This window comes from Phyllostomus hastatus, unplaced genomic scaffold, assembly GCF_019186645.2.
Source record: "Phyllostomus hastatus isolate PE091 unplaced genomic scaffold, TTU_PhHast_1.1 phas_scaffold_555, whole genome shotgun sequence".
In the NCBI taxonomy this organism is placed as follows: Eukaryota; Metazoa; Chordata; class Mammalia; order Chiroptera; family Phyllostomidae; genus Phyllostomus; species Phyllostomus hastatus.
Window position 1 is genome coordinate 3,446,578 of NW_025334036.1, and position 27,925 is coordinate 3,474,502.

The following is a 27,925-nucleotide window of genomic DNA, read 5'->3' on the forward strand; positions in this document are numbered from 1 at the left end:
ATTTCCAGTTTTAGAATGTATAATAAAACAGGTGTGAAAAGATTCGCCTGTAAGAATGCACATTCCAGGAGTGTTATTACAGGGAAAAATAGGAAGCAAATTATTCCAAAATGAGACATTGGTTCTCAGATGCATCAACCCACATGCATCTGACAAATATTAAGTAGGTGTTAAAATTCAGGTAGGGAAAGGTTTACGGTATAGGACAATGTGTCACGACATGTCTGTAAGTGCAAAGGTTACACAGTATGTACAGGGACACCGCACATTGTAAAAACTGTTAGCAGGTACACCAAAACACGAATACACCCCTGTGGGGGGGAGGGTGGCGGCATCAGGGTGTCAGCACAGGCAGCTAGAACCACAGTGCTCTGATTCAATCCCCAACTCTGCTGACCGCCTGGGTGTCTCAGGGAAGTGTTGACATTTGTAAAACTGTCATAATGTCAGTCCCTTTTGCTGTAAAACTGAGGGTTTTCTACTTGAAAAAAAAATGTATTCAGGCAGCTGTTATGAATACAAAAAGGGCCTGCAAGCACTTGGAGTAATACATGGTGTACCTGAGAGCTACCTAGGTGATTTTTTAAAAGATAGTAGAATTATTTTTCTTTTAAAAAAATTTCTAAAATAAACATGTATTACTCTTATAGCCTGTTTTTTTTTAATTTTTTATTTGTTGATTTGAGCGAGAGAGAAACGTCAATTTATCGTTCCACTTCCTTATCATTCATTGGTTGCTTCTTGTATGTGCCCTGACCAGACATCAAACCTGTACCTTGGCGTATCGGGAAGATGCTCTAACCAACCGAGCTACCCGGCCAGGGCTAGCCAGGGTTTTTTAATTTTAAAAAATCCAGAGGCAGCAAATATGCATGGGAACTTGACAAAATGTTTTAAATGTCGAGAAGAAATATCAAAGAAAATTCTAAAACATAAGAATAGGGGTACCTAGACCTACCAACTATCAAAGCCTACTGTGATGGTACAAATTGACTTCATAGGGAGACCTATTGAAATATAATGGAGCCCTGGCTGGCGTAGCTCAGTGGATTGAGCATGGGCTGCGAACCAAAGTGTCGCAGGTTAGATTCCCACTCAGGGCACTTGCCTGGGTTGCAGGCCAGGTCCCCAGCTGGGGGCTAACGAGAGGCAACTGACAGATCCATGTATCTCTCGCACACTGATGTTTCTCTCCCTCTCTTTCTCCTTCCCTTCTCCTCTCTCTAAAAAAAAATAAAATAAATTAAAAGGACCAATTAATTACCCCCAAATGGGACAATACAGCTACTAAATGGTAGTCGATCTTAAAAACAATGGTTATGAAGACCAGGCAGCCACATGGAAAGGGATTACGTAACAACCGAAAAAGGGTTTTCAGCCCTGCTGGGAGGTGAGAGCATCCTCCAGGTGAACCAAGGTTGCGCAGTCGATCCCTGGTCAGGGAACAACCAATAAATGCATCAATATGTGGAACAACAAGGAAACGTTTCTCTCTCCCTCTTTCTCCCTTCCTCTCTCTCTAAAATCAATAATACGTTAAAAAAAAAAGAATGTGGACTTTGAATTCTGACTGCTGGGGCTCTCTCCTCTATCCACCTATTTTGGACGGAGCCTCTGAGCTTCAGTGTCTGGACCAAAACGGGGACAATAATCCCACAAGCCTCACGGGATTGCTGTGGTGACTCAGTTGGGTGTTGCCAGTTCTCAGCGCAAGTGCTAGCACCCAGAAGCACCCAACAGTCGGTGGTTGTCGTGAGAAGCACGCAGGACAATGCTCGACACATCAGGGGACTTGACGGTTGTTAGTCCACCACCCACCCCTTGTTCCCCGAGGCAAGCAAGATCCACAGGCCACCAAGCCCCCACCTGTTCTTGGGACACCTCCATTTCCATTCCAGATCTCTCCACACGTCCAGGGGAGGGCACACGCCCCGACAAAAAAACAAATGGTCTCCTGCTTACAGGGATCTTGCTTGGCCAGAAGACTGTTTATGTTGACAATAACCCGGTGCGTATAGAGGGGTCCTTTTCTGAAGATTTACTCGTTTACGAAAAAGGTCTCCAGGTACAAAACAACAATGAAAAAGGCGTTATCAAACATGAGGCCCGGCTGAGCGCAAGTGCGTCGGAGAGGTGGGGACCAGCCAGCCGCGCCTGAGCACAGCATCGCGGGGACAGCAGCCAGAGAGGTCCGGCGGCGGGAGGCCCCCAGGCGGCGGTGAACCAGAGGCAGCTTCAGGGAGAGAAAAGGGCACAGGGGACCAGGAGGACTGCGCAGGGCAGCAGAGACCGCAGCACGGAGCACCAGGGCAGGGCTGGGTGGGCAAGGGAAGCGGAGACCCGAGGACAGGAAGGAGGCCGCTAGCTTCTCCTCGGAGCCACTTTGCACATGGGTGAGGGACATCTCCCAGTTTGGTACAGAGACCAAGCCCAGTTCCTCCGAGTGCCCTGGGGCCCTCACCCACCACCTGCCTCCAGGAATGAGGTGGCTGCGGTCAGGAAAATATCTAGGCAGGCCAAACTCACATTCGGGGAGGAACCCTCTGTGAGCCGCAGCACCGCGCCCCACGGCTAACACTGCGGATCTGATCTTAGCAGGGCTGTCGCAAAGCGTGCTCCAGGGCGCTGGAGGGAAGAACCAGGCAAGGCCGAGAGGGCTGCCCCCTCGAGCTCTAGACTGGAGGTTGGTGGAGGACATTCTCAGCAGCACCGTTGAGCCTCAGGGATGCGGCATCTCCCAGAAGCTTCAGTCGTCCTGGGGAGAAAGTATAGAGAGGGAACAGAGCACGTTTCAGAGAAGTCGGAGAGTCATCGGACAACTAGGGCTCGACTGCCCGGCACCAGTGGGGCCCCCGGCCGCCTGCCTCGGCCTCCCCTCCTGAGAGGTGGTCCAGAAGGCCAGGCTGGAGGTGTTTTTCAGTTCAAGTCTCACTTTGGTTCACAGACTGGTGCTCAATCCACTTTTTATTTTATTTTTAGAGAGAGGGGAAGGGGGAGAAAAAGAGGGAAACTTCAATGTGAGGTTGCTTCTCATGCACCCCCTGGCCTGCAAACCAGGCATGTGCCTTGACTGGGAATCGAACCGGCAACCCTTTGGTTCACAGGCCAGCGCTCAGTCCACTGAGCCACACCAGCCGGGGTGAAGCCTCACTTTATTGAGACACAAGGGAATCCAGACCCTCTGCTCTCCAGGCCCCCCTGCTTTCTCCAGCCAAGGTCCTCATCTGCATTACTTAGACAAACAGCCCATTATTCTGCGATTTTGTTTTCAAATAGTCAATGTGGGGCCTTTTGACATCAGTTCAAATCTTGAGATGAAATATACTTTAGAAAAACATATCAGCTGGGAGTAGGCTGAGGTCCATGAGGGGTGCTGACCCATAGCAAAACAAAAACAAAAAACAAAACCAGAAACAGAAACAGACAACAAAAAAAATTTTTGCTAAGAATGAAGCCGTGAAGCCGTCCATCTCCCAGCCACTGTGGGCAGGGAGCTCGGAACAAGGGAGAAAACCATGCTATTCCTTTGCTCGACTGCCTGGGCATGGCTAATGCAGTCTCGACAGAACAATATTTGGAGACTTCATATGAAGCCACGTTGGTCCCCTCTGCTGTCCCTTCTTCCTGTCCCTTGCTTTTATCAATGTCTGGGGCTTTCTTACAGATTGGCACAGCTCAGACCCACCGAAAAGAAGGGTCCTGGATCATCAGTTCCTTGAAGGAACTTTCCCGGCGCTGACACACCCTCAGGAATGCCTTGGAATTTCTCCGGGGCTGGGGGGGGCGGGGGGCAGCAGTCAAGTTTACGCCGCTCTCTCCTTGTCCTACGTGCAACCACCACCACTTCGAACAAAACTCCTGCCAAGAGACAACCCACGCCAGTGCCAGTGCCAGTGCCAGGCCCACGGCCATCGCCCTTGACCTACCCACTCCGCGTCCTCGGCCCCGTCCCCCTGCTCGCGGGTCTCCGCCGCGGACGCCTGAGAAGACTTCCGGGCCATGATGTTGTCCGTCCAGGACGCCCCTGTCTGTCTGTCACCGGCGAAATTACACTTGGTCACTGTTCCAGCCTCGAGTTTGGCTAACGAATCTGAAAGGAGGGAAGCAGCTGGGTGGCCTCTCTCCCTGTGGTGGAAACCCAGCGGGGGCTGGCCCGTGCTCCCGGGGTCCCTGAGGCCTGGGTTAAGCCATTGTTCTCTTCAGGCCTGGGTATGGACCTCCGGGAGACCCAGGGTGGGACCCCCAAGCACCCACAGGAACCATGGTTTGGGGCAGCACCCAGGATCCAGGGTGCCTCGGGCACCCATCCAGGGCCTTAGGAATACATCGCAAGGGGCTCTGCCCCCGTGGAGGCCAGACCCGGCCTGGGCCCAGGAGGTCTAAGCGGCAGGGGTCGGAAAGCCTCCCCGGGGGTGCCAGGAGCCCGCCGGGAGGGCCGCACCACTCACCCAGGAACGGGCCATCGCCCCGCGTTTTCAGCCGCACGCCGGCCCCCAGCTCCAGCTCCAGCGCCTCCATCTCCGACTCGGGCATCCAGAAGGCCACGGTGTGCGCGGGTGCGAGGCTCTCCGTCAGGGCCAGCAGCTCAGGCTTGTCCACCAGCTCCTTCAGGGCCTCGGGCGTGAGTCTGTCCGTCTCCCCCTTGGCGTCCACCTCTGCGGGCGCACAGCACGAGAGGGTCGGTCCCGCGGCAAGAGCGGCGCCCGGTGGGGGGGGGGCCTCGGCCGCCGGGGCGGGCTGTGTGTCTTCTGCGCTCCCAACCCTGCCCGCCCCCCACCCCCACCCCCCGGAAGGCAGGGCGAGAGCCCACCCTTCCAGGGCTCGTCCAGGGGCAGAGGTGGTCCGGCGTGGGCTCTGGGCCTGGCTCACGGCGGAGGCTCGTTACGTGTTCTGAGAATGAGTGAGCCACGGAGAACACGAAGGGACACCCCGGCAGAGGCAGGGGTGGGTCCCCGCGCCCCCTCCCAACCTCCTCGCACGGGGGCAGGCAGCAGAGGTCCTTCTGCCACCAAAACCGGGAAGAGAAAGGCAGTCCCGAGGGGCCCAAGCGGCAAATGAGAACTCTGGCGGGAGCGTGGAGGCCAGCAGGGCCCTGGCCTGGGCTCTGCACGAAGGCAACCAGAGCCCTGAGCCTCGATGGTGGGCAACTCTGCCGGGCTGAGCTGGGGCGCTGGGATCCCGCCCTCTGAGTGAACGGGACCCAGGAAGGAGTCCCGCCCGCCAGGGCTGAAAAGACACTTTCTAGGGTCCTAGAGACCCACCGGGGCGACCAAGGCAGGCCGAGGTGTGGGCGGGACGGAGGGGGAGGGGCAGAGGCACCTACTGTAGGAGGACAGGAGGAAGCCCGTGTTCACCTTCCTGGTGGCGCTGAAGTTGGGCTCGATTTCGTTCCCCTTGGGGTCGAACTTGCGGCGATGGATGAGACTCGGCCGGACGTACAGCACGTAGTAGCGCTCCTGGGGGGGGCGGGCAGAGAGAGTGAGGGGGCCCCACCCTCCAACCAACACACACACATACACACACTCACACACACACACACACACACACACTCCCACAGGGCTGCATGCAGCCCTCCCCAACCTCACTCTCTACCCCGGAGCCCCCCCCTCGGCTCCGAAGACATTCAAGCCGCACAGATCCCCCCCGCACACAACACACCTCCTGCCACCCCCTCCTCCCCACCCAGGCACCCGTGCGGGTCCAGGTCCACAGCGGTGACCCGCTTCATAAAAACACAACATTCCAGGATGTGCGGCCACACAGAGTCTTGTCAAAAGATGAGCCAGCCCTGGCCGGGTGGCTCGGTAGGTTAGAGCATCATCCCTGATACGCCCCAGGCAGGGCACGCACGAGAAGCAACCAGTGAGTGCAGCAGCAGGCGGAACAACAAGTCGATGTTTCCCTCTCTTCTCTCTTTCTCCCTTCCTCTCTCTTCGATCAATCAGAAAAAAAAAAAAAAGATGAGCGAACCCACACCAAGAGATCTGCCACTCTGCAAACGCAGTTGCTCCAAAGCTCCTTCTAACAGCCAACTTCACTGGTGCTTTTAAAGTAGTTCAACTGCAAAACACTGAAAGTGTCCAGGACTTCCTGGGAACCCAGCTGAGACCCGGAGAGGGGAAGGTCACTGCTGACCCTGCACCCACACTGGTCGACGACACCCCTTGTCCTTCAGGACCAGCAGGGGGGACCACCAGACCCGCGGACAGGAGACTGAGCCCACCGCCCTTTCAGAAGACTCGCTCATCCTGCCCACCCCAGTGAGGCACCCGGCACCCTAGGCCTGTTCCGTCCGAAAGCCACGGGACCTCTGCCAGCCCACCCGGCGGCCCCTTCAGGCTGCTAGTCTCCCGACCCCCCTGCCCAGGGGGCCCCTCAAGGAAGAGCTGGACCCCAAGCCTTGGCACTGGCTCAGCCAAGCGAAGAGGACATGCCATGGTGGGTGGGGACCGTGAGGCCGGTGAGTGCCTGCTCCTGTGGGTGCCCCCCGCCCCTGCACCCTCACCTTCCTGCCATTGGCGTCCAAGATGCTGTGCCGAGACACGTCCAGCAGTTCCCCCTCCAGCAGGACACCGTTCCCCCTGGGGACGAGAGCACAGGGAGGGGTCAGCCGGTTCTGCCCGGCCTCAGGGAAGAGCCACCACCACTTCGATGGCCCACATCAGAGTGTGCGCTGGGACAGAAGTGACTCGTGTGTGCATCAGCAGGCCTGGGAGGGAGCAGCCCCCTTCTCTGCACTCCCCACAGGGGGCCTCCGTTCCTGTGAGGGTCCCAAGGGCTGGGGCGCTGCCCGGGGGTGGGTAGGAGGGCAGCTGGTCAGGCTGCAAGACCAAGCCGAGGCCTCTCCTGCAGAGAGTCCTCTACCCAGAGCTTCCGTGTTCTCATCTGCAACGTGGGAGAGTGACAGCTGCATCACTCTGCTTCTGCGAGGGTGACAGAAGACCACATAAGTGAAGGCGTTTGGTAAACTAGTCAGTGTTGAATACACAGAACAGATTTTAGTTGTTTATTTAACCGAAATGAGGAGGGGGGGGTGTCTACATGGCTACAAAGTATCTTTCCTGTTTTAAAGTACTTTTCTATTCCTGTTTGTCCCAGCCCTAAGCTCACAGCCCCCCCTCCCCCCCCCGCCCCCCACTGAGAGGAGCTGGGCCACACTTCCTGGTTCCAGTTTTCATGAGAGCAGAACCCGTGGCCTTCCTTTCCTGGAACCACAGAAATGGGAGAGGAGCGGGGACATCCCCTGTCCACGGGACGTACCTACGTGCTCCTAGCCACCCCCTCGACCCTCAAGCCCTCGGTGTTTGTAATTGCAAATGAAGCGAACCGTTGGCTCTCCCAACATCCAGGCCCCGAGGGCCGCTGGTCTGGCCCTCCCACCCCACGGCTACCCGCCCCTCAGCCCTGTCACCTGCTTCCGGCCGTAGCCTGACACTGTCCCTTCTTGGGGAGGGGAGTTGTGCAGCTAGTGCAAGTGGCGGGAGTTCACAGCCCCAGGGGCGGGGTGGAGACAAAGGCCCTGAGAACCCAGCTCTGTCCTGGGAAGCCTGTTTGGGGGTGGAAACCTAGCCCACTCCGAAGGGCTGGAGAGGGAAGAGAGCAAGGGCGTTTGCAGCTATGCATCGGTGTCGTAGTAGGTGCGACACCCGGGGCTGCAGGGTTAGGGTTAGCGCTGGGGTCGCTTTGGCATCGCCTGCCTGTCCTCCCACCCGCACCCGGGCGGGCGCGCCGGCGCCCTGTCCCCAACCAGGCGCCCGGGTTCCCAGCCGGGCGGGAGGCTGGGCCGAGGCACCGCGAGGGACTGGCCGGGTTACCCCTGGTGGGCGGCGGGCTCCCAGGCCGTGCTCAGCCGTGCGCTCCGCACCGCCTTGTTCCGGAGCGCGCTGTCCTGGTAGATGCGGCTCATTCTCCGCAGGCCGCTGTGCTGGGACCCGGGACACCGCGAGGGGACGCGCTGGGGAGACGCGCCACCGCTGAGCCCGGGAATCCGGCTGCAGATCCGGGAAAGGCGCGGTGGCCCCGGAGTTCCTGGGCGGGACTTAAAGGGGCCGGGCCTCATTCCTGCCCGCGGGAGCCGAGGAGGGAGGGGGCTTCCGGGAAGACCCTGGGCTGGGGCTTTAGCGCTTCCAACCCTTCCTCTCCCTCTCCCTATTACAGGACAGAGACCCCTGCCCCGACACACGCACAGAGGAGAAACAGGCCCAGGGATCCTATAGGATCAGCTCTGAGAGAATGGGCTTCCAGAGAACAGGAATGGAGAAAAGGGAAAAGCCTTTGCGTGTGCGTGGGGGGGGGGGGCGTGATGACCACCGAAGCTGCCCTTTTGCTGCGTCCGAAGTCCCACAGTGACAGTGTCCGAAGTCCCGGTGACAGAAGGGCCTACGCTTGGGTGTCAGATCAGGGACTTACCGTGGTTTGGAATTCCCCAGGCAGTGAAACTTTTATAATGCAATAGCAAAAAAAAAAAAAAGAGAGAGAGAGAGAGAAAGAAAATAGCTCGATTGAAAAATGGACAAAGACCCTGAAAAGCTCGTTCTCCCAAGAGGACATCAAGTGGCCAGCCGTGCATGCCAGGCTGCTCCCCGTCACCCAGCATCAGGGAAAGGCAGCCCCGAACCGCAATGAGGTACCACCGCACGCCCGTCGCCGGAGTGGCCGCGATCCACACGGCCAGTGTTAGCGGGGACACGGAGAACGGGGAGCCTCGTGCCCTGTGGGTGGGGGTGTAACGTGGCGCAGCCGCTGTGGAGAACGGTACAGAAGTACCTCAGAGAATGAAAAATGGAACTGCCTCCCGACCCAGCGATCTCCCTGTTGGGCGTTTATCCGAAGGAACTGACATCAGGGCCTCGAAGGGAGAGCTGCACGCCCGAGTTTCTCGCAGCGCCGTTCACAATAGCCACGACGCGGCATGGATAAAGAAAAAAAGTGGCGTATGCACACAGTGGAACACTATTATTTGGGCCTTAAATGAGAAGGAAGCCCGGGCACATGCAAGAACACAGATGAACCTGGTAGTGGAAGAAACCAGACACAGAACGAATACTGCACACTCCTTTGCAGGAGGAATCTGGGATTGTCAGACCCACATGATTTTAAATGTGCTTTAAGAAACAAACTCAAGCCCTGACTGGCGTAGCTCAGTGGATTGAGCTCGGGCTGTGAACCAAAGCATCGCAGGTTCGGTTCCCAGTCAGGCCACATACCTGGGTTGCAGCCACGGCCCCCAGCAACCACACATTGATGTCTCTCTCTCTCTCTCGCTCTCTCGCTCTCTCTCTCTCTCCCTCCCTTCCCTCTCTAAAAATAAATAAATAAAATCTTAAAAAAAAACCCTCAAAAACTTCCCAGGCTGGCCGTCTCGCCCGGGCTGGGGTTCCCCCTCCTGTTCCCCACCGTGGTGCCATCTTTCCCCGGAAATGGGGCCAAATCACTGCTGTCTTACACGGTAACCACAAGCCACAGGTGGCTACTCAGATTTAAATTTTGATTACTTGAACTTGCACCCCATCTTCACAGCACAGTCAGCAGACCAGGCACCAGCCTGGAGCAGCCCTGGCTGGTGTGACTCAGGGGGGGTGTCATCCAGAAAGTCAGAAAGTTGGGGTACAGGAAAGGGCACATGCGTAGTAGGGGGTGGGTTCGGTCCCCCTGAGAGGCAACTGACCGATGCTTCTCTCTCTCTCTGTAAAATCAATAAGCATGTGCTCAGGTGTGGATAAAAACATTAACTAATTAAATAAAAAGCAAACCCTATTTGAGAGGGTTTTGATCATTATTCCCTAAAATGCATGAATCATCGTGAGTATAAAACAGGACGTTCTTGGAGTTTCTTACACCTCTCTGTAGATTTCTGCTGTCTTTCTTTTCCGTTGTAAACCAGAGGGCCCCGGGCCCCGCTGTCCCGTGCGCGGGACTGGAGACGCCCGATACTGTGTTCGCCTGGGCGCACGGCTCTCCCGCGTTCTCACAGCCAAGGCACTCTGGGTGTCGTCCATTAAAGCCACTGTCTCTTTTTGCCTGGAATTCTTCTTCCTGTCACATCCGATGACGGAGGGGCGGGTCTGAGCGAGGGAACATGGACACGGGACCCAGGTAGTTTGGGTTTCATGGAACAGGTTTCCCTGGTCTGGAATCTCTCCCACCTACAATTCCGTCTTTGCCTGCTGTGTGGGCGTCGGAGTGACCTAGCGCCCTCCGGGCCGACTCGCCGGCTGCTCGGCACAAAGCCTGGGGCACGAAGGGGCAGGGCCAGGGAGACCCTGTCACCGTGGAGACGTGTCCTGCGGTGCCCGGCGGCACGGAGACGGTGTGGGGACTTGTGGAAGGAACAGGGCGGGAAACATAAACAGCCAGCCACTGGTGCCAAAAACCCTTCCCCTTCATCAGACAGGTCAAATTCTAACTGGACAATTTGGTTCTCATTGACCTGTGTCAAAATCGAAGCTTTTTCAGGAACATCCTTGCTAAAGCTGTTTGTATAATTGTAAACACATCAACATTTATTTTTCTCTCTCTTTTTAAAGATTTTATTGATTTATTTTTAGAGAGAGGGGAAGGGAAGGGGAAAGAGAGGGAGAGAAACATCCATGTGTGGTTGCCTCTTATGCGCCCCCTACTGGGGACCTGGCCTGCAACCCAGGCATGTGCCCTGACTGGGAACTGAACCAGCGCCCCTTTGGTTCGCAGGCCTGTGCTCAATCCACTGAGCTACAGCAGCCAGGGCTTATTCTTCTCTTTTGCTGGGCGTTGGGCAACACAGAATTTCTCAGCACCCAGGCAGGGCACAGACACGGAAGCAGAAAACAAAGCAGGAGCCCACGTTGCGTGCAGAGTCTGAGGTTTCACGCACGAGATCACATCGTCGCTTATCTGACACATCTTATCTTGACCGAGCCTGACGGTTCCAGAACCGGAGCGCCCGATTGCCACAAACGCCGAGCACTGACCCGAGGAAAACACACACCCACGCCCGCACACACGGCACAGAGCCAGAGACCCGGAACAAAGGAAGCACTCAGGAGGGAGAGCGTGCCGTAGAACAAGATGCCAGAATACGGACGAAACCTATCCATCATGTGACATCGATAAATGCAAATGGGGCCGGCTCTGTCTGCAGAGGAAATCTGTCATGCGTCTCTGCATCAGACATCACTTCACGCCGCATCAGGGCGTCTCGTCCTCGCAGGGCCCGTGACAGGTCCTGTCCCAGCCTCTGCGTCGCGGGGACCCGCTCTGCTGGGGTTCCGAGTGTCTGTCCGCAGAGGCGGAGGCCACACCACGCCCCTGGCCCCCTGAGACAGCTGGCCCCCAGGGTGCTCCTTACAGCGAGGACAGGGCTGCAACATCAGGCTGCCTATTGTTCCGATGGCAAAAGGGACATTATTGCTAGTGGCAACGGGGTGGCGATAAGCGTGGGTTCGCGGCATCGCAGTTGTTGGGGCTTCGTCGCTGGTGGCTGGGGGTGAGGTGCCGGTGAAGTGGAGCTGGAAAGAGAGTGCCTGCAGCACTGGGTCTGCGTGGGCGCCACGGACGGGAATGGTAACAAGTGTGCAGGGAGCTGCCTTTGATTCACGGCACAGGAAACCTTGCTAAAAAGTAAATGACAGGAAAGCCCTGGCCGGGTGGCTCAGCTGGTTACAGCGCCGCCCCGCTATGCCAAGCCTGCAGGGTCAGGGCACATACAAGAACCAGCCAGTGGCCCTGGCTGGTGTGGCTCAGTGGATTGAGTGCTGGCCTGCAAACCAAAGGGTTGCTGGTTCGATTCCCAGTCAGGGCACGTGCCTGGGTTGCAGGCCAGGACCCCTGTTGGGGGCGTGTGAGAGGCAACCACACATTGATGCTTCTCTCCCTCTCTTTCTCCCTCCCTTCCCTCTTTAAAAAAAGAAAAAAAGAATCAACCAGTGAATGCATTAGAAAGTGGGGCAGCAAAGTGATGTCTGTCTGTCTGTCTTCTGTCTGTCTCTCTCCCCACTCCTCAAAGACAGGATCAAGGCAGCGAACAACCAACTTAGGGACAGACAGAAGCCACGGAGCATGCGGCAGTCCTTGAGCAGGCCCAAGTCCCCTGCAGCTGCGGGGCAAACCGCGCACAGTCAGGCTCAGCCGCTGACGGGGAGGGAGACAGAGCGGCCACAGGAGGCTGAATGCGCGGCTTGGACGAACGTCCTGCCACATTCAGGCCCCCCCCCGCCCCCGGGGAACTCCAGGACCCCAGGATGGGGACATTGGGTGGGTGGATGAGCCCAAAACCCTTGAACTCCAGACTCCTCTGCACTCTCCCGGCCAGCACGAGCAGCCCCTCCTCTACTCAGTGGACAGTGTGGGGACCTCACTGGGGGTAGACGACTTTGCAGGATGCCTTTCGCCTAAGACCCGCCGCCATCACCAGGCCAGCAGTTAGAATGGTTTCTCACTACAACCTGTGGGATCAGGTTGCCCACCAGGGGATCGGGGGAAGCCCCGGGGTGGTGGGTCTGGGGTGAAGGACGGGGGGGGGTACAAATGAGGGTGACCGCAGAGAGTGTGTGGACAGGGCCCCCCCACCTCAAGGTGGCCTTCAGTCCTCCGCAGGTTGGAAATATTCAGAGAAAAAGCGTGACAGAGGGTGCTCTGTGGCCAGGCCTGTGATGGCTGTGTCTGTGCTGAACATGTACGTACAGACGTCGTTTTTGGTCATTATCCCCGAAACCGGGGGTGTCCAACCCGTGGCCCGTGGGCCGTGTACAGCCCAGGATGGCTGTGACCCCAAACACAAAATCATGAATTTACTCAAAACATCATGAGATTTGTGCTGTCTGTTTTCGTTAGTGTTTGTGTAGTTAATGTGTGGCCCGAGATAACTCTCTTTCTTCCAGTGTGGCCCAGAGATGCCTGAAGGTGGCACACCCCTGCACAGGATAGCGTCACAACTACTTACACTGCATTTGCATCGTCTTAGGTATTCTAGGTAACCCAGAGACGACTTCAAGGAGGCAGGAGGAGGAGCACGGGCTATAGGCAGACACCGCACAGTTTTATAGAAGGGGCTTGAGCATCCTCAGGTTTTGGGATCTGTGGGGGAGTCTTGGGCCCAATCGCCCTTGACCACCCAGGGATGACTGAATTAATCCTGGGGAACTGTCCTAGGTGCTGGAGACCTCGTGGTGAACGGAACGGCTCAGGTTCGAGCTGTCGGGAAGCTTACCTCCTGGTGGCGGGCAGGGGCTGTGAAGAAAGGAGGCAACCCAGAAGTGAGATCATCTCCGATGGTGGTGGATGCAAGGGAGGAAACGCAACAGAGACACGGGACAGGGGCCCACAAGGCGCACGGACTCTGCTTTAGAACCCGGGGTCGGGGGAGACTTCTCTGAAGGTGCCGTTTGAGTTGCGGCAGCAGGGCGGAAGGGAAAGCACTAGAGGCCGGAAGGAGCTCCGGGTGTCAGGGGGCTGCACTGAGGGTGAGTCCCGCCTGCGGAGGGAGCTGGACAGACGACGTCTGAGCAGCGGGCAGGGCTCAGAACTTGTATTTCACTCTAAAAGCATGTTCTCAGGCCCTGGCCGGTGCAGCTCACTGGGTCGGAGCATCGTCCCATAGAGCAGAAGGTGGCAGGTTCAACTCCTGATCAGGGCACGTGCCTAGGTTGTGGGTTTGGTCCCCAGTCGGGCGGCATGCAAGAGGCAGCTGATCGATGTCTCTCTCTCTCTCTCTCCACCCTCCATCTCTCCCTGTGTCTCTCTCTCCCCCTCCCTCCATCCCTTCCTCTCTCTCTGAAGTCAATAAGCATGTCCTCCGGTGAGGATAAAAAAAATAAAATAAAATAAAGACATTCTCAGATGTACACACATGCATTTCTCCCTGCACGACGCGCCCGCTAAGGCACGTAACATTTCTGGAAGGAGAAACAAGAAGTGGGTCCCGGCGGCCTCAGGGATGGCAGCCCCGGCGGGCGGGAAGCAGACGTACCATTGCGTGGCGTATCTGTTTATGCTGTTTGATATTTTCACCATGTACATGAATTACTTTTTCAATTAAAAACTAGTTAATTTTTTAAATGGTGGAAACATCTAAATATTCAATCTCAGTTGTAATCAGAGAAACGCAAATTAAACCATCGTGGAAATAACATTTTTTTTTTTAGGAAGGACTTAAAAACGAATAAAGCTCGGAGTTGACAAGGATGTGAGAAGAGGAGTCGCTGTGTTGTGTGTATGTTTTATTCATGAGAATGGGCATATACGTAAGCCGTGTAGTGGGCGGTTATTGAATACGAGCTCACTCTCATTCATCTGTGAGTGCTCCTCCTGACCCCTCCCAACCCCCTCCCAATTTGTCAGATTCAAAACTAAGTGCATTCCTAAAAGGTTATTTGAGATGCCATCTTTGTCAAATCCTCAAGAAAAAAAAAAAAAAAAACTGTGGCTACGCTACTTGCAAATATTTATTCTGGCCCGCTCCTCTGTCTGTGTAGGGCCATGGTGTTTTCATTTCTTTGTAGTTCTATGCGATTTTCCAAGAACTGACGGGGCGAGTTCCCCCTTGTTACTCTTCTTAATTTGACCTTGATCTTCCCTCCTGCACTCATTTGTAAAATATACTTACGCATTTTTTAGAGAGAAGGGAAGGGAGAGGGAGAGAAACATCAATAGGTTGTCTCTCGCCTGTGCCCCAAGCGGAAGACCAGACCTGCAACCCAGGAATGTGCCCTGACTGGGAATCAAACTGGTGACCTTTCAGTTCATGGGCCAATGCTCATCCAACTGAGCCATGCCAACCAGGGCTCCTGCATTTATTTTTATAGGTGTGTCTATGTATTCCAGACCAGCTAGAGCCCCTGGAGTGACAATGAACCTTTAGGACTTAGGGCATAAGGATGCTGGCCTTTGTACAGGTCTCTCCCTGCCCAGCAGGAACCTCCACGCTAAAGCCCCAGCTGAGTGACAGTTACTTCTGCCAATCCACCGACTGACTGTTGAAAGCAAGGTGTGCCTAAGGGGATTCCCAGGCTCACCTTCCAGAATATTAAACAGTGTCCTCTTTCTTTTTTCCAAAGAGTTTGCCTATTTACTTTTAGACAGGAGGAAAGGGAGGGAGAAAGGGAGAGAAACATCAATGTGTGGTTGCCTCTCATGTACCCCCTACTGGGGACCCAGCCCACAACCCAGGCATGTGACCTGACTGGGAATCGAACTGGCAACCTTGTGGTTCACAGGCAGGCACTCAATCCACTGAGCCACACCGGCCAGGGCAAGAGTATCCTCTTCCAACAGATCGATCTCTGCTTGCTCACGCTGCGTGACTACTTTGCCCAGGGCACCTGAAGCCTTCCCCGTCTCTAGGAAAGGATCAAACCTGTTCTTCTCTGCACGAGACGTCCCCACACTGGGCACAGACCTGCCAAGACGCAGCCGGCGTGTCAGAGGCACTGAGACGCCCAAGAAGTGAAGAATGAGTGAAATAGCTCAGTACTGCGTGCACAGCCCGAGGTCACACAGAGACGGGCAGTGTTAAATGGAACCATGCGGGAACCACCTCGGAGAGACTCTGCTGCTCTGTTTGGTCTTTGACAGCTGGCGTCACAGAGACATCCCCTTGACCTCTCACCACACACGGTCACACCTGGACTGGATATCGGGGAACAGGGAAAAATGACCGTTTCCCACCCTCTGCCCCCACCCCCGCCCCGGGCACCCACACCCTGTTTCAGCTGGTTTGAGAAGAACCAGGAGCCTCGGGAATCCCGTGCGCGGTACCTGCTCTCTCCGGCTTGGTTTCGGATGTCCACGCTCCCTGTGGAAAACCTGGAAGATACAGAGGAGCCCAGAGAAGTGAAACCACCCAGAATCCTCCATTCAGAGCAACGGTCGTCAACGCGTCAGCGCCTCGCCGTCTATTTTTGTATCTGTCACTGGGAGCTTCCACACTCACTTCCTGATTCCCACGTATCGCATGATTTCCAGTCCACAAAGGGGATCTGAACAACTGCGTAAAACTGCGCTCTGCCCACGTGGGACGCCTTGCTAAACCCTTCTCCCTCGGCAGTGTGCCTACGCCGTGCCCACGCTTCCCTTTCTGCAGCCGTGGCAGGTCTCAAAATGCAACGCAGACTGTGTGTGGGGTGTGGCGGAAAGATGCAGCTCTTCCGTCGGTCCTGGCCTTCTCGCGTCCTCGACTCTGGCTGGGGCGGGAACAACACAGTTACCTTTCAAGTCTTCGTGTTTCCCAGGAATCCGCACAGGCCAGGCTCCGTCTCTCTGAGAAATGAAGGTGAGTCTTCCGCTCCTGTGAAACGGGGAGAAGTGTGGCTTCTGGGTTCCCCGGGGCGGGAGTGGGGAGGGGACCTGGGGTCTTTGGCTGTGGGTGTGCTCAGGTCCCTTCTGAATCCGGGGTGGTGTCGCGACACATTGGTCCCCTCTGGGAACTGCACAGCTCACTCCCAGCTACGCCAGGATGCATCCACCCACGGGGACGCGGCAGGGGCTTGGGGGCAGGCACTCTGGCCCTTCCCCCTGTGACGGGGCGGCGTCCTCCAGGGGTCCCAGATGGGAAGAGACGCCAGGCCCTCTCTGTCACAGGCGTCACCAGGTCACTGGCTTATCTGACGGGGTCTCATTTCTCCCTGACTTGCTTCCTCCTCCTCTTCCTTCACTTGCCCCAGGGCTCCGCTGCACGGCCACCCCATGCCGGCCAGCACGCCTGTGGCCTGCCTTCCAGGGCGGGGAGGACGACCTTCTCCGCTTCGGGGAGCGGGCCCCCCACAGACTGAGTCTTCCGGGCTTGGCTGTTGACCAGCTACAGCAGACGTTTGCAAGCGTGCCTGGGACCCAAAGAAAAGAACTTAGAAGATCTTCTTTTAAGACAGACACCCGCCTTGCAAGGCTGATGATGTCTCGCTGCATGATTCCGTTGTGAATGTCAGAAGCCGGGTATTCATTCTCTCTTCATTCTCCCTCTCTTCATTCTTCTCTCTTCCTTCTTTCGGTAATTTTGCACTTTGCCGAAACGAGCACCGTCAGTCGTCGGATGCGCTGTTATTTCAGGTGCTCCCCCGCGCGGGGGTTGGAGGAAAAAGCAAGCCGCCAGTTAAGTCAGGAACAATGCTTTCTTATCGCTTAAAATCTTGGTTTGTGCTTCCTGAAAGAGCTCTCTTCAGGCTTACTCAGACGTATATTTCTATCGTCTCTCGCTCTCGAGCACAGGTAAAAAGGGGAAGACAGAAGCGAAGTGACTTGGGCGCTGTTCCTAGGACTTCTTTACAGAAGAGGCTGATGCGGGAACATGACTCTTGGGCATCTCTTTTCAACCCGGAGCTGAGGAAGGTCAAGTCGTTCTCCACGGTGTTGTGGGTGGGTCCAGAGCGTTGTTCACATGCCCTGACCCTGGTGGCTCAGCGGGTTGGGCATCGTCCAGCAAAGCGAAAAGTGGCTGGCTGGATTCCCGGTCCAGACGCCTGCTGGGGTTGCAGGCTTGAGCAAGAGGCAACCAATCGATGTTTCTCTCTCCCATGGATGTTTCTCTCCCTCTCTTTCTCCCTCTCTCTAAAAATAAATGAAAGCCCTGGCTGGCGTAGCTCAGTGGATTGAGCACGGGCTGCGAACCAAAGTATCGCAGGTTCGATTCCCAGCCAGGGTACATGCCTGGGTTGCAGGCCACGGCCCCCAGCAACCGCACATTGATGTTTCTCTCTCTCTCTCTCTCTCTCTCTCTCTATCTCCCTCCCTTCCCTCTCTAAAAAATAAATAAATAAAATCTTAAAAAATAAATAAATAAAATCTTAAAAAATAAATAAATAAGTAAGTAAAATCCTAAAAAAAAAAAGAAAAAAAAGAAGAAGAGTTGTTGATACAGGATGTCTTAGCCCAGAGATTAAGAAAGAGATCTGTCACGGCCTCTGGGACTTTCTTCCAAATTGCTTGCACCTCCCCAACCTTTTAAAAGTCTCGCAGGAGGAGTTAATGGGTTTTCCGACCAAGTGTGCCCACGTGCAGCCCATGACAACCATAGCAGGACGGTTGCCCCGCCAACAGCTACTGATTGTCGGACACACCCCCGCTTCAAAGACATGATGCATCACAGCAAACCTTCCTGTTTCTCCGTCCCACCCACCCACACCCCTTCCACCTCCAGGCAGGGGGATGCTTCAGGTCCAGCGGAAGGGAAGCCCTGTTCTTGGAAAGACTCGGGTCCTTTCTGAGACGTTAATCCTACTCCACAAATAACGCTGAGGAGGTGATCTTGGAACATAAGTCTTTGACTCTGACTCTGCTGTTTCTTCAGAGGGATTCCTAAAAGCGGGTGTAGATACTTAAAAATAAGGCGGACTATGTTTTTCATGAATATACATCATAGTTACATGGTGAAGTGGGCAGGCACACAGACACACAGACAAGCCTGGAAAACAGGGCCACCCATCTGTTTTTCCACCAGAGGGATGGGATTCAGGCTGTAACACACAGTTATAATTTTCACACAATGGCCACATTTATCAGGAATGTTTAATGAGCGATGGCAAATCTGACTAATAGTGACTCAAGGGGAAAGTCTTTGAAGTAAAACACATCACAAGATGTGCCACCTCTGACTCAATGAAAACCATCCAGAAAACAGACTTCTTACCTCTCCACTTCACTATCTTTAGGGTATAGCTGCTTCATGGTCACATAATGGCTGCTGCACTCCAGACATCACCTCTATGTCAAAAGGAAAAAGAAAGGGAAACAGGCAGCATCACTGAGTTTTCCTCACTCGAGTGTCCCTATTATAATAAAGTAAAAGATTTCCCAGAAGTTTCTCAGTAGGCTTCCACTTATAGCTCATTGGTTAGAACTTTATCATATGCTAGCCCTAGCTTCAAGGGAGGCTGGGAAAGAGAGGCCTTGGAATTACAGTTGACTTGGTACAACCATAATTTGTCACCTGAGCTGGCTGGGTACATGACGGCCCAGACACGATCAGCATTCTGATAGGAAGCAAGAGGGGAGGAATACCTCCTGGTGGCCCATTGCCAGAGTCTTCTGTGAAAGATGACAGAAACACTCAAACACAAAGACATCACACACCCAAGAATGAAAAAATATTAAAGGTTTAATACCTTAAAACAGAGATACCAAACCCAACAAGCAGAAAACAACAAGACTTTAGATGAATTACATGCAATATCTTCAGATGGATAAGAGAGATGTTTGCATTCAAAACCAACAATAACTAATGAGAGAATTTGGCTGCTAGACCATCAGATGTCGATAATATTTTTTTAAAAGGCAGGAATGCTAACCACAGAACAGAAAGATAAGCCAACCAGGAAGAAAGAAAAAAAATTATCTGCACCCAGGCCCAGTGTGGGGACGTTTCACACCACCAAGGATCAAAGAGAAATCTCTCCGAGAGCAGAAACAGATCAGTGATAAAGGGACAAAAAATTAGGTGGGCATCAGCCTTTCTTTCAGCAACACATGGTACAAAAAGAAAATTGGTAAGTTCAGAGGGCAAAAAAAATTTGAGCTGAGATGTCCAGCCTCATCTGTACTATAGTCAAGTGGGAGGAAAAAAAATAAATGCATTTCAGACTTTTGAGGTCTAAGACGGTTTACCACCGGAGAACCTCCTGGGAAAGAATCATCAGAGAGTGCATGCCAACAAGAAGAAACAGGAATGTAGCCCTGGCTGGCGTAGCTCAGTGGATTGAGCTCAGGCTGCGAACCAAAGTGTTGCAGGTTCGATTCCCAGTCAGGGTACATGCCTGGGTTGCAGGCCATGACCCCCAACAACCGCACACTGATGTTTCTCTCTCTCTCTCTCTCTCTCTCTCTCTTTCTCCCTCCATTCCCTCTCTAAAAATAAATAAAATCTTTTAAAAAATAATTAAAAAAAGAAACAGGAATCTGAGGCGGACGGACGAGGTAAGACGGTCATAGGGATCCCCACCTCCTGGTGCTCACTCCCTGCGCAACCCTCCCCCCAAGAGTGGGGGCGGGACCGGCGACTGGCCTGTTCCCACGGGAACACAGCAGAAGCTGCTGACACCTTTTTCACCAGCAGGTTCCTCTTCTGCTCGCTCAAGGAGGCCCACCGGCGTGCCGTGCGCTGTCCTATAGTGACACCCACTCGGCAAGGCCCCAGAGACGGCCTCTACCCACCCTGCAGCTGGGGTCAGAGGCCCTCAGCCCAGATAAAACTAAGCCCTGGGTCCCTCCCCGGCCAAACCTTCAGATGAGACCCCCGCCCCTCAACAACACCCGACTGCAGCCTGGTGACCCATCCCGGAGCAGGGGCCCCGGCTACGCCCTGTCTGGATTCCTAACCCACGGGAATGGGGGTCAGCCGTGCGTGCGGTTTGAAAACAGGAGGTGTGTGGCGGTTAGTTCCAGAGCAACAGAACATTCACACCGAATCCAGGAGGAAACCGTGGGATACAAGTCGGACCGGCAGGCAACGAGGATGGTGACACTTCGTGATACATCCAAGAAGGTGTCGACGACGACGAGGAAACTCCAGAAGGAGAATCTCTGATTATTTCAACATGGGAGGTAGGAAGGGGGGAGCAACAAGGGAGGGGAGAAAAGGGGTACCTTGCCCTGTATGAAGGTCTGAGATAAACTCTGATTACACTCTAGAGGGTGATGTATAACGATCCTTCTAAATATGTGTATTAAAAGTTTTAAGGGTAGAGAGGCCCTGGCCAGGTGGCTCAGTTGGTTAGAGCATCTTCTGGATAGGATACACCAAGGTTGAGGGTTCGGTCCCCAGTCAGGGCACCTACAAGAAGCAACCACTGAATGCATACATGAGTGGAACAACACATTGATCTTTCTTTCTCTCTTCCCCCCTTCCTCTCTTTCACTTAAAAACAAACAAACAAACAAACTGTGATCATTGTATAGCCCATGTACGTTCTCTTATTGTATTCACTTTGATTTGCACTTATGTATATATTTATTTATATAATAAACTCCCATAAATTTACCATCCAGTTAGCCAATAACCACCTCTGGGCTCCTTGCCCTTCTCACAACCCGCCTCCCCCACTGAAGGCAGCCACCACCCCAAATGCTGGGTTTGCCTTTCTTTTGCTTTTCAGAAAGAGTTTTATCCCACAGACGGGAGCGGGGGTGGGGTGGGGGGCCCTGAGCAGTGCATCATCTTGTTCTGCTCATGTTATACTGTCCAGATTCATGGTGGCTGTTGGCTGAAGCCACAGGCCTTCCGTTTCCACAGCTGTGTGGTATCCTACTGTTTGAACATAACGAAGTTTATTCAGTCTCTCCTTCTCCTACCCCTGCCCAGCTCAGGCGGGCCGGGCCAGGGCGTGTATGTGTGTGTGTGTGTGCACGCCTGTGTGCCCTGATGCTGAGAGTTCATGCTTCATCCTTTCCAGTGGAAAATCAACAGATGACTAAAACAGAAAAATCAAGACGGAGCTATACATGCATACCGGTTAGAGATAAAGAGGCAAATAGGAGAAGAATCCGCTAAAGGAGTGAAAGTGGTTTCCGCTGGGGAGGAGGAAAGGGTGGGGTGAGGGGGAGGGGGACGCTATTTTTCATAACAACACTTAGCCTCTCGCATGAAGGGCACATAGAACGTTGCAGAAAGAGGAAAACATCAAGGGTAACCACCAGAATAACGAAAATAGGATATAGAGCTTGCCAGCCATCAGTGAGGGGGGAAAAATGGAATAAAGAAAGGTGAATAATTCAACCTATGGTCAGACCAGACACAAGAAAAACAATTTTCAGAAATGTATTTGTTTTGTTTAAAAAGGACTGTCCTTCCCTAATGCTGCTATCACAAGTTATCACAAACTTTGTGTCTTAAAACAACGCCAACTCACCATCTTACCACCTGGTAGGTTAGAATCCGACAGGGGTCTCGCTGGGCCGAAATCAGGGTGTCGGCGGGGCCACGTTCCCTTCTGGACACTCCTGGGGCGACACTGTCCCCCTGCCTTTTCCCACTTCTGGAAGAGGCCACACCCACTTCTCGGCTCACGGCCCCTCCCTCCACCCGCAAAGCCAGCCACGGGGTCCACGGCCCCCAGCAACCGCACATGGATGTTTCTCTCCCTCTCTTTCTCCCTCCCTTCCCTCTCTAAAAATAAATAAATAAAATCTTTTTAGAAATCTAAAAAAAAAATAAATGAAACTCTCAAAAAAGGGGAAACATTGGAGAGGAGGAAATAACTGAAAAAAAAATGATGGAAACAAATTCAGTAGAATTAAACTGTGATGGGAAAACCCCCACCTAGAGAAACGATAGTGAGATTTAAGAATGTCAAAGACAAGGAGATGCTTTACTGCTGACCAGAAAAAGAGCAGGTTTTATCAAAGCAACTAAGATCAGATTGACATCCATTTTTCAACGGCAGTACGGGATGCAAAAAGGCAACTGGACCTTTTCTTGTTTTAGAAACGATGGAAGGAAAAGAATTTAGAGATCTAACATTTTACAGCCAGCCAAACTTTCCTTCGAATACACGGGTCTGGCAAGAAATACCATGAGGTATACCAGGCCTGAGAAGGTTTGCTGTAGAAAGGTTCGCACTAGAAAATAAAGTATTTAAATAATAGGAGAGACAAACCTAACAGATGCCACAAGAGCCACAGTGGGGGTCACGGAGGGGTGGCACAACCTGGCGTGCGAGGTGGGCGATGGGGGGAGGTGACCCGCTGTGGGGAGACAGGGCCCAGGAGGGTGAGGCAGGTGTCCACAGGGGTCAGGTGGCAAGTGCAATGGCGGCTACATACAAGGGGATGAGTCATACAATTTCATGTATGAAAGACAATGGAAACCAAGTTTCACAGGGTCAGAGAAGGGACTTAAAAGACGCAAGGGGCCCTGGCTGGTGTAGCTCAGTGGATGGAGTGTGGGCCTGCAAACCAAAAGGTTTGCTGGTTCGATTCCCAGTCAGGGCACATGCCTGGGTTGCAGGCCAGATTCCCAGTAGGGAGCGTGTGAGACACAGCCACACATTGATGTTTCTCTCCCTCTAGCCTTCCCTTCCCTGAATTAAAAATTTTTTTTAAAAAAGACGCAGGGGGAGGAGGCTACAGCCAGCTGTCCTATGAACTCATGGTTTTCCATACAGATAAAGAAATAGATAGACCCTGGCTGGCGTAGCTCAGTGGATTGAGTGCGGGCTGCGAACCACAGCATCACAGGTTCGATTCCCAGTCAGGGCACATGCCTGGGTTGCAGGCCACAGCCCCCAGCAACTGCACATTGATGTTTCTCTCTCTCTCTCTCTCTCTCTCTCTCTCTCCCTCCTTTCCCTCTATAAAAATAAATAAATAAAATCTTTAAAAAATTAAAAAATTAATAAAAAGAAATAGATAGAGATATACGAGAAGCTTGTGTATTGATGTGCACTTAGATACATTCCTGTGGCTCTGTCCACAGGGTGGACATTCTGTGGCTCTGTCCACAGAGTGGATCTGAGAAGAGTGACACCCCCAAAGCTGTGCCCCGGGCCTCGGCGAACACCCAGCACCATCCCTGGGGAGTCCCCGAAAAACACACATGAGCGAAACTGGCATCAGGAGAAACAGACAATCTGAACACGCCTGTATCCAGTCAGGAAACTGGATTTGTCATTTAAAAACAAAGTCTTCTCAAACACACACAGGCAGCATTCTTGGGAGGAAGTTTATAGGTGTGCAAATATTTGTGTTAGAACAGAAGAAATTTCTGAAATCAACCTCCTGTCTGAGGTAAGTAGAAGAGCGAATTAAACTCCAAGTAAGCAGGGAGAAAAAAGAAAGAAGATAAGAGGAGAAATCAATGAAATAGGAAACGGGCAAACATTAGAGAAAAATCAATGAGGCCGAAAGCGGGTTGTCTGAAAAGATCGATAACATTGATCAACCTTAAACAGACTAGCGAGGAAAAAAGAAAGGAAGACACACGTTGCCAATACATTCTGATTTAACTGTGTTTTCCTCCGTTAAACATTCACGTAATTCTAGAGTCAAATCTGCAAAACCGGGGTACCCTCGGAGAAGCAGGGTTCCCACCCCTGTCACCTTCACCCTGGCTCCTTTCCCTCTTCTGGGGAACCATTTTACTTACTTGGCGGCTCACCCAGTCCATAGTTGTGCCTATGAAAATACATACAGAATGGACACAGTTGCAGCACTGTTTTAAGGCATGGTGTGCTTCTCAGATGGGTGATTTAGGATTCTTGTGAATATGGTCGTGTTCGGATACAATCCATACATGCCGACGAAAGCTTGCAGTGTTTTCAAGAATGCTTGCAAGAGCGCGTTCAATAGATCGATGTTTATGGTTACGGTCGATAAACACCGGCAGAGACTGTCAAAGAGGCTCGTCCGGACTCCGAAAGGCGGGACGGTCCCACCTTTCCGTGGACCCAGGGACAGAGCATCCGGCCACCCGAATTAGATTTCTGTGCAAAACGTGTGCAGTTTCTGTTTCGAAATTCTATTTTGCATCCCAGAGGCCCTGCCTGTCCCCAGTGGTACGGGTTCCCTTTATCGTGGGCCCCCCGACGCCTTTGACGGACAAGCGCGTCCTGACCGAGGGGGCGGGTCCTTCGGAAGGCTTCTGTAGTCAGCGTGGAAATGTTAGCCTTTTCCTTTTAGAAAGGGGTGAGCCTTCACTACGAATCCAGGCCAAAGCTATAATGGCCCGTTGGCGTTATCCTGAGATAAAATGTAATGTCAGCCCCGATGCTGTAACTGCTGAATGTGTAACGGGATTTAGCATCACAGTAGTTTCCGGGAGCCATATGGTGAATACCTCCACGTGACGATCTGTCTCGGCGATAATTCCTGACTCTGCTGCGGCCGCAATAAACACCCGCATACCTTGATCCAATTGTCCCCACTTATTTCCACATTAAAGGCGATGGCGTTCTGATAACTTACGATTTATGCTGGATGGAGGCTCTCAGCGACTCGTCCTCTCCCGGCTGATGTGTTTGGTCGTGAATGTTGAAAGAAATGCCCTTTATGAGATGCTCGTGGCGGACGAGAGCCTGCACCGGCCTCCCGCTGGGGCAATGCTGGTTACGTGTGCAAAGTCCCTGCAGAAGGATTCTCGTTGTGCAGCCCTGACTTCCGACGATGACGACACTACAGACCAGCAGGGAAAAGACAGTCTTCTTAACAGATGGTGTGGGGTCGGTGGTGTATCTGCAAGGAAAATAAAAAGAAACTCAGCTCCTACCTCATATAATATGCAAAAAAATGACATGGTCCAGCGGAAGTAAGGCCTCCTTGAGTGTGGTTGGTGGGGCAATCAAATGGGTGTAATCATTTACAGTTTTAATTTGAACATTTCATCATCTATCATGTCACATATCACGCTTGAGTGTGATGTTGTTATGTTACAAAGTGACATGCTTATGATTTTGTAATAAAAGATTTTGTAGCCCTGGCTGGTATGGCTCAGTGGATTGAGTGCCGGCCTACGAATCAAAGGGTCACTGGTTCAATTCCTAGTCAGGGCACATGCCTGGGTTGCAGGCCAGGTCCCCAGTAGGGGGCACATGAGAGGCAACCACACAGTGATGTTTCTCTCCCTGTCTTTCTCTTCTCCCCTCTAAAAATAAATAAATAAAATCTTAAATAAAGGATTCTATAATAAAAAAGGGGTGTTATTTGGGCTGGACCCTGTATTTCAAGTAGATTGGATCTAAATGTGGAAGACAAGACAAAAAAATGCTTTTCACCACTAGCTACATGTAGTTAACAAGCACTAGAAATGTGGCTAAATCTGATTTGAAATGTGCTCCTTGTATAAAATGTACACTGTATTTTAAAGATTGAATACCAGTGAAGAATGTAAAATATTTCATTAAAATGTGTATATTGCTAAAATAATATATTGATGTATTGAGTTAAATAAAATATTCAAATTAATTTTACCTGTTTCTTTTTAGTTTTTTTTTAATCCTCACCCACAATTAAATTTCTCATATGCAGCTGGTAGGAGGTACAATCATCTGAAAACTCACTTCGGTATCTCTGAAAGCTAAACATACATAAACCCTGTGACCCAGCTACCCCACACCCAGGTACACAGCCGTAGAAATCTGTGCATCCACTCACCAAAAGATACACGCAAGAAGAGTTATAGTAGCTCTCCTCATAACAGTTCAAAAATGGAAACAACCAAATATGTACAGAAAGTAGAATTTGTCAATGAATTAGGGTACAGTCCTATCGTGGAATACTATACAACCATAAAAAATGAATGTGCTACGTCTACAATAGCTTGGAAGGCTGTTGTCAATACAATGTTGAGTAAAAGAAACCAGTCACTAAAGGATTCATAGACTATGTAACTCTATGGGTACACAGTTCAAAAATTAGGCAAGACTAAGAGATATTGTTAAGGGATACAAGCTGTAAAATTCTAAAAGTCATATAATCCTTTTTTTAAAAGATTTTATTCATTTATTTTTAGAGAAGGGAGGGAGGGAGAGAAATATCGATGTGCTAGAGCCACATTGATTGGCTGCCTCTTGCACGCCCCCTGCTGGGGACCCGGCCTGCAACCCAGGCATGCACCCTGACCGGGAATCGAACCGGCAACCTTTCGGTCCACAGGCCGGCATTCCATCCACTGAGCCACACCAGCCAGGGCTAAAACGTCACACGATTCTAAAAGCAAAGCCAGGGCATTATCTTTGTGGGAGGAAGCAGTGACTGGAAGAGCGGCCAGGTGAGGTCCCCTGTGGGCCGCCACATTGTATCTCCAGCCTCGAGTACAGGCCACGTGGGCGCCCACTTTGAGACAAACTGTTGGAACTGCACGTGTTTCTTTGGTGTGCTTTTCTAGATGGGTGTTCGAGTTGACAACAAAGAACGTTTGGAAAAGGAGAGGACTTACCAGCAAGGAAAATATATTCCTGAAGCCACACGAAGTGGAAAATGTTCACAGAACTGTTTATGCGGCACGGCCTGAGTTCCTCCGGAGGAGTGCGTATTTACACGTGCTTATACAAATTACATGGGCTGAGGGGGTACGGGCTGTGGGAATAGGGTGGTTATCCCCGGACGGGACCACCAGCGTTTTATGTTTGGTTTCTTTGTGTCCACGTTCTCATTTTTCTGTAATAAGCCTTTATTGCTTTTCTAATAAGAAATAAAGTCATTTTGTAGGCTCGGCCCGGCAATAAACTAACAGATCAATAGGACAGAATAGAAAACGGAGAGAGGGGGTCAATAGATATAAGAATTTAGCATGTGATAAAGGCGGGCTTTCAAATCAAGGGGGAAAAGACGGGTGCTCTGGTATATGTCACGGGTTCCAGCGACTCACAGTTTCGAAGACACAGGTGAGTTCCACCTCACACGCGAAGCCCCTAAATAAGTCCCTATATTATTTAAATGCACACGGAAAACTTTCAGCCGCACTAAGTAAAAACATAAGTTTCAGGAGAAAATAAAAGCGAATAGTTCCAGTACCTTGGAGCGGAGAAGGCCTCTCTGACCTGGCATTCAAACTGGCATGCACACAGGTGGACGGATTCGAGAACATAAAAGTATAAAACTATTACAGCAATATATGTTATAACACCACAAAGCACCACAGCCGCAAAGTGCCTAGGAGTACATTCAGCAAGAAGCGTGGAAGGACAGCGCCATGCAAGCTTGCTAGGAGACGTTCAAGGAGACCTGGAAAATAGGAGAGCCCGGGAGAGGGATTGGGGCTTCTCCGCTGCAGCGTTGCTTATGTTTAAACAGAGAGAGAGAGACAGAATCTAAATATTTGTGACTAGAGTAATCCTCCGACTGCGTGGTGTGCCGGGGTTTAAAAGAATGCACGTAAAAGTTACGTGCAGAGAAGGTAGGTCTGCCACTTCCTCTGGCTCCCCCCACCCTCCCCCGCTCCCCCAGCCTGCAGGAGAGGAGTTGGTGGGCTTGGAGGAGCCCCGTTTAGCAGAGGCGAGGTCACGGTGTTACAGCGACCAGTACACGCTGG

At 52.5% G+C, this 27,925-nt stretch overlaps 1 protein-coding gene across 1 annotated transcript; it reads right to left on the bottom strand.

The window, feature by feature from the left end:
• Positions 1 to 50: 50 nt before the first annotated feature.
• LOC123809634 (arpin) lies at positions 51 to 8,020 on the bottom strand. The gene is made up of 6 exons (XM_045824850.1): positions 7,815 to 8,020; positions 6,506 to 6,581; positions 5,324 to 5,456; positions 4,449 to 4,655; positions 3,927 to 4,090; positions 51 to 2,755 (listed from the first exon to the last, which is right to left on the bottom strand). The coding sequence occupies exons 1-6, from the start codon at positions 7,904 to 7,906 to the stop codon at positions 2,747 to 2,749; spliced, it is 681 nt and encodes a 226-aa protein (XP_045680806.1). The 5' UTR covers positions 7,907 to 8,020; the 3' UTR covers positions 51 to 2,746.
• Between the last annotated feature and the right edge of the window lie 19,905 nt (positions 8,021 to 27,925).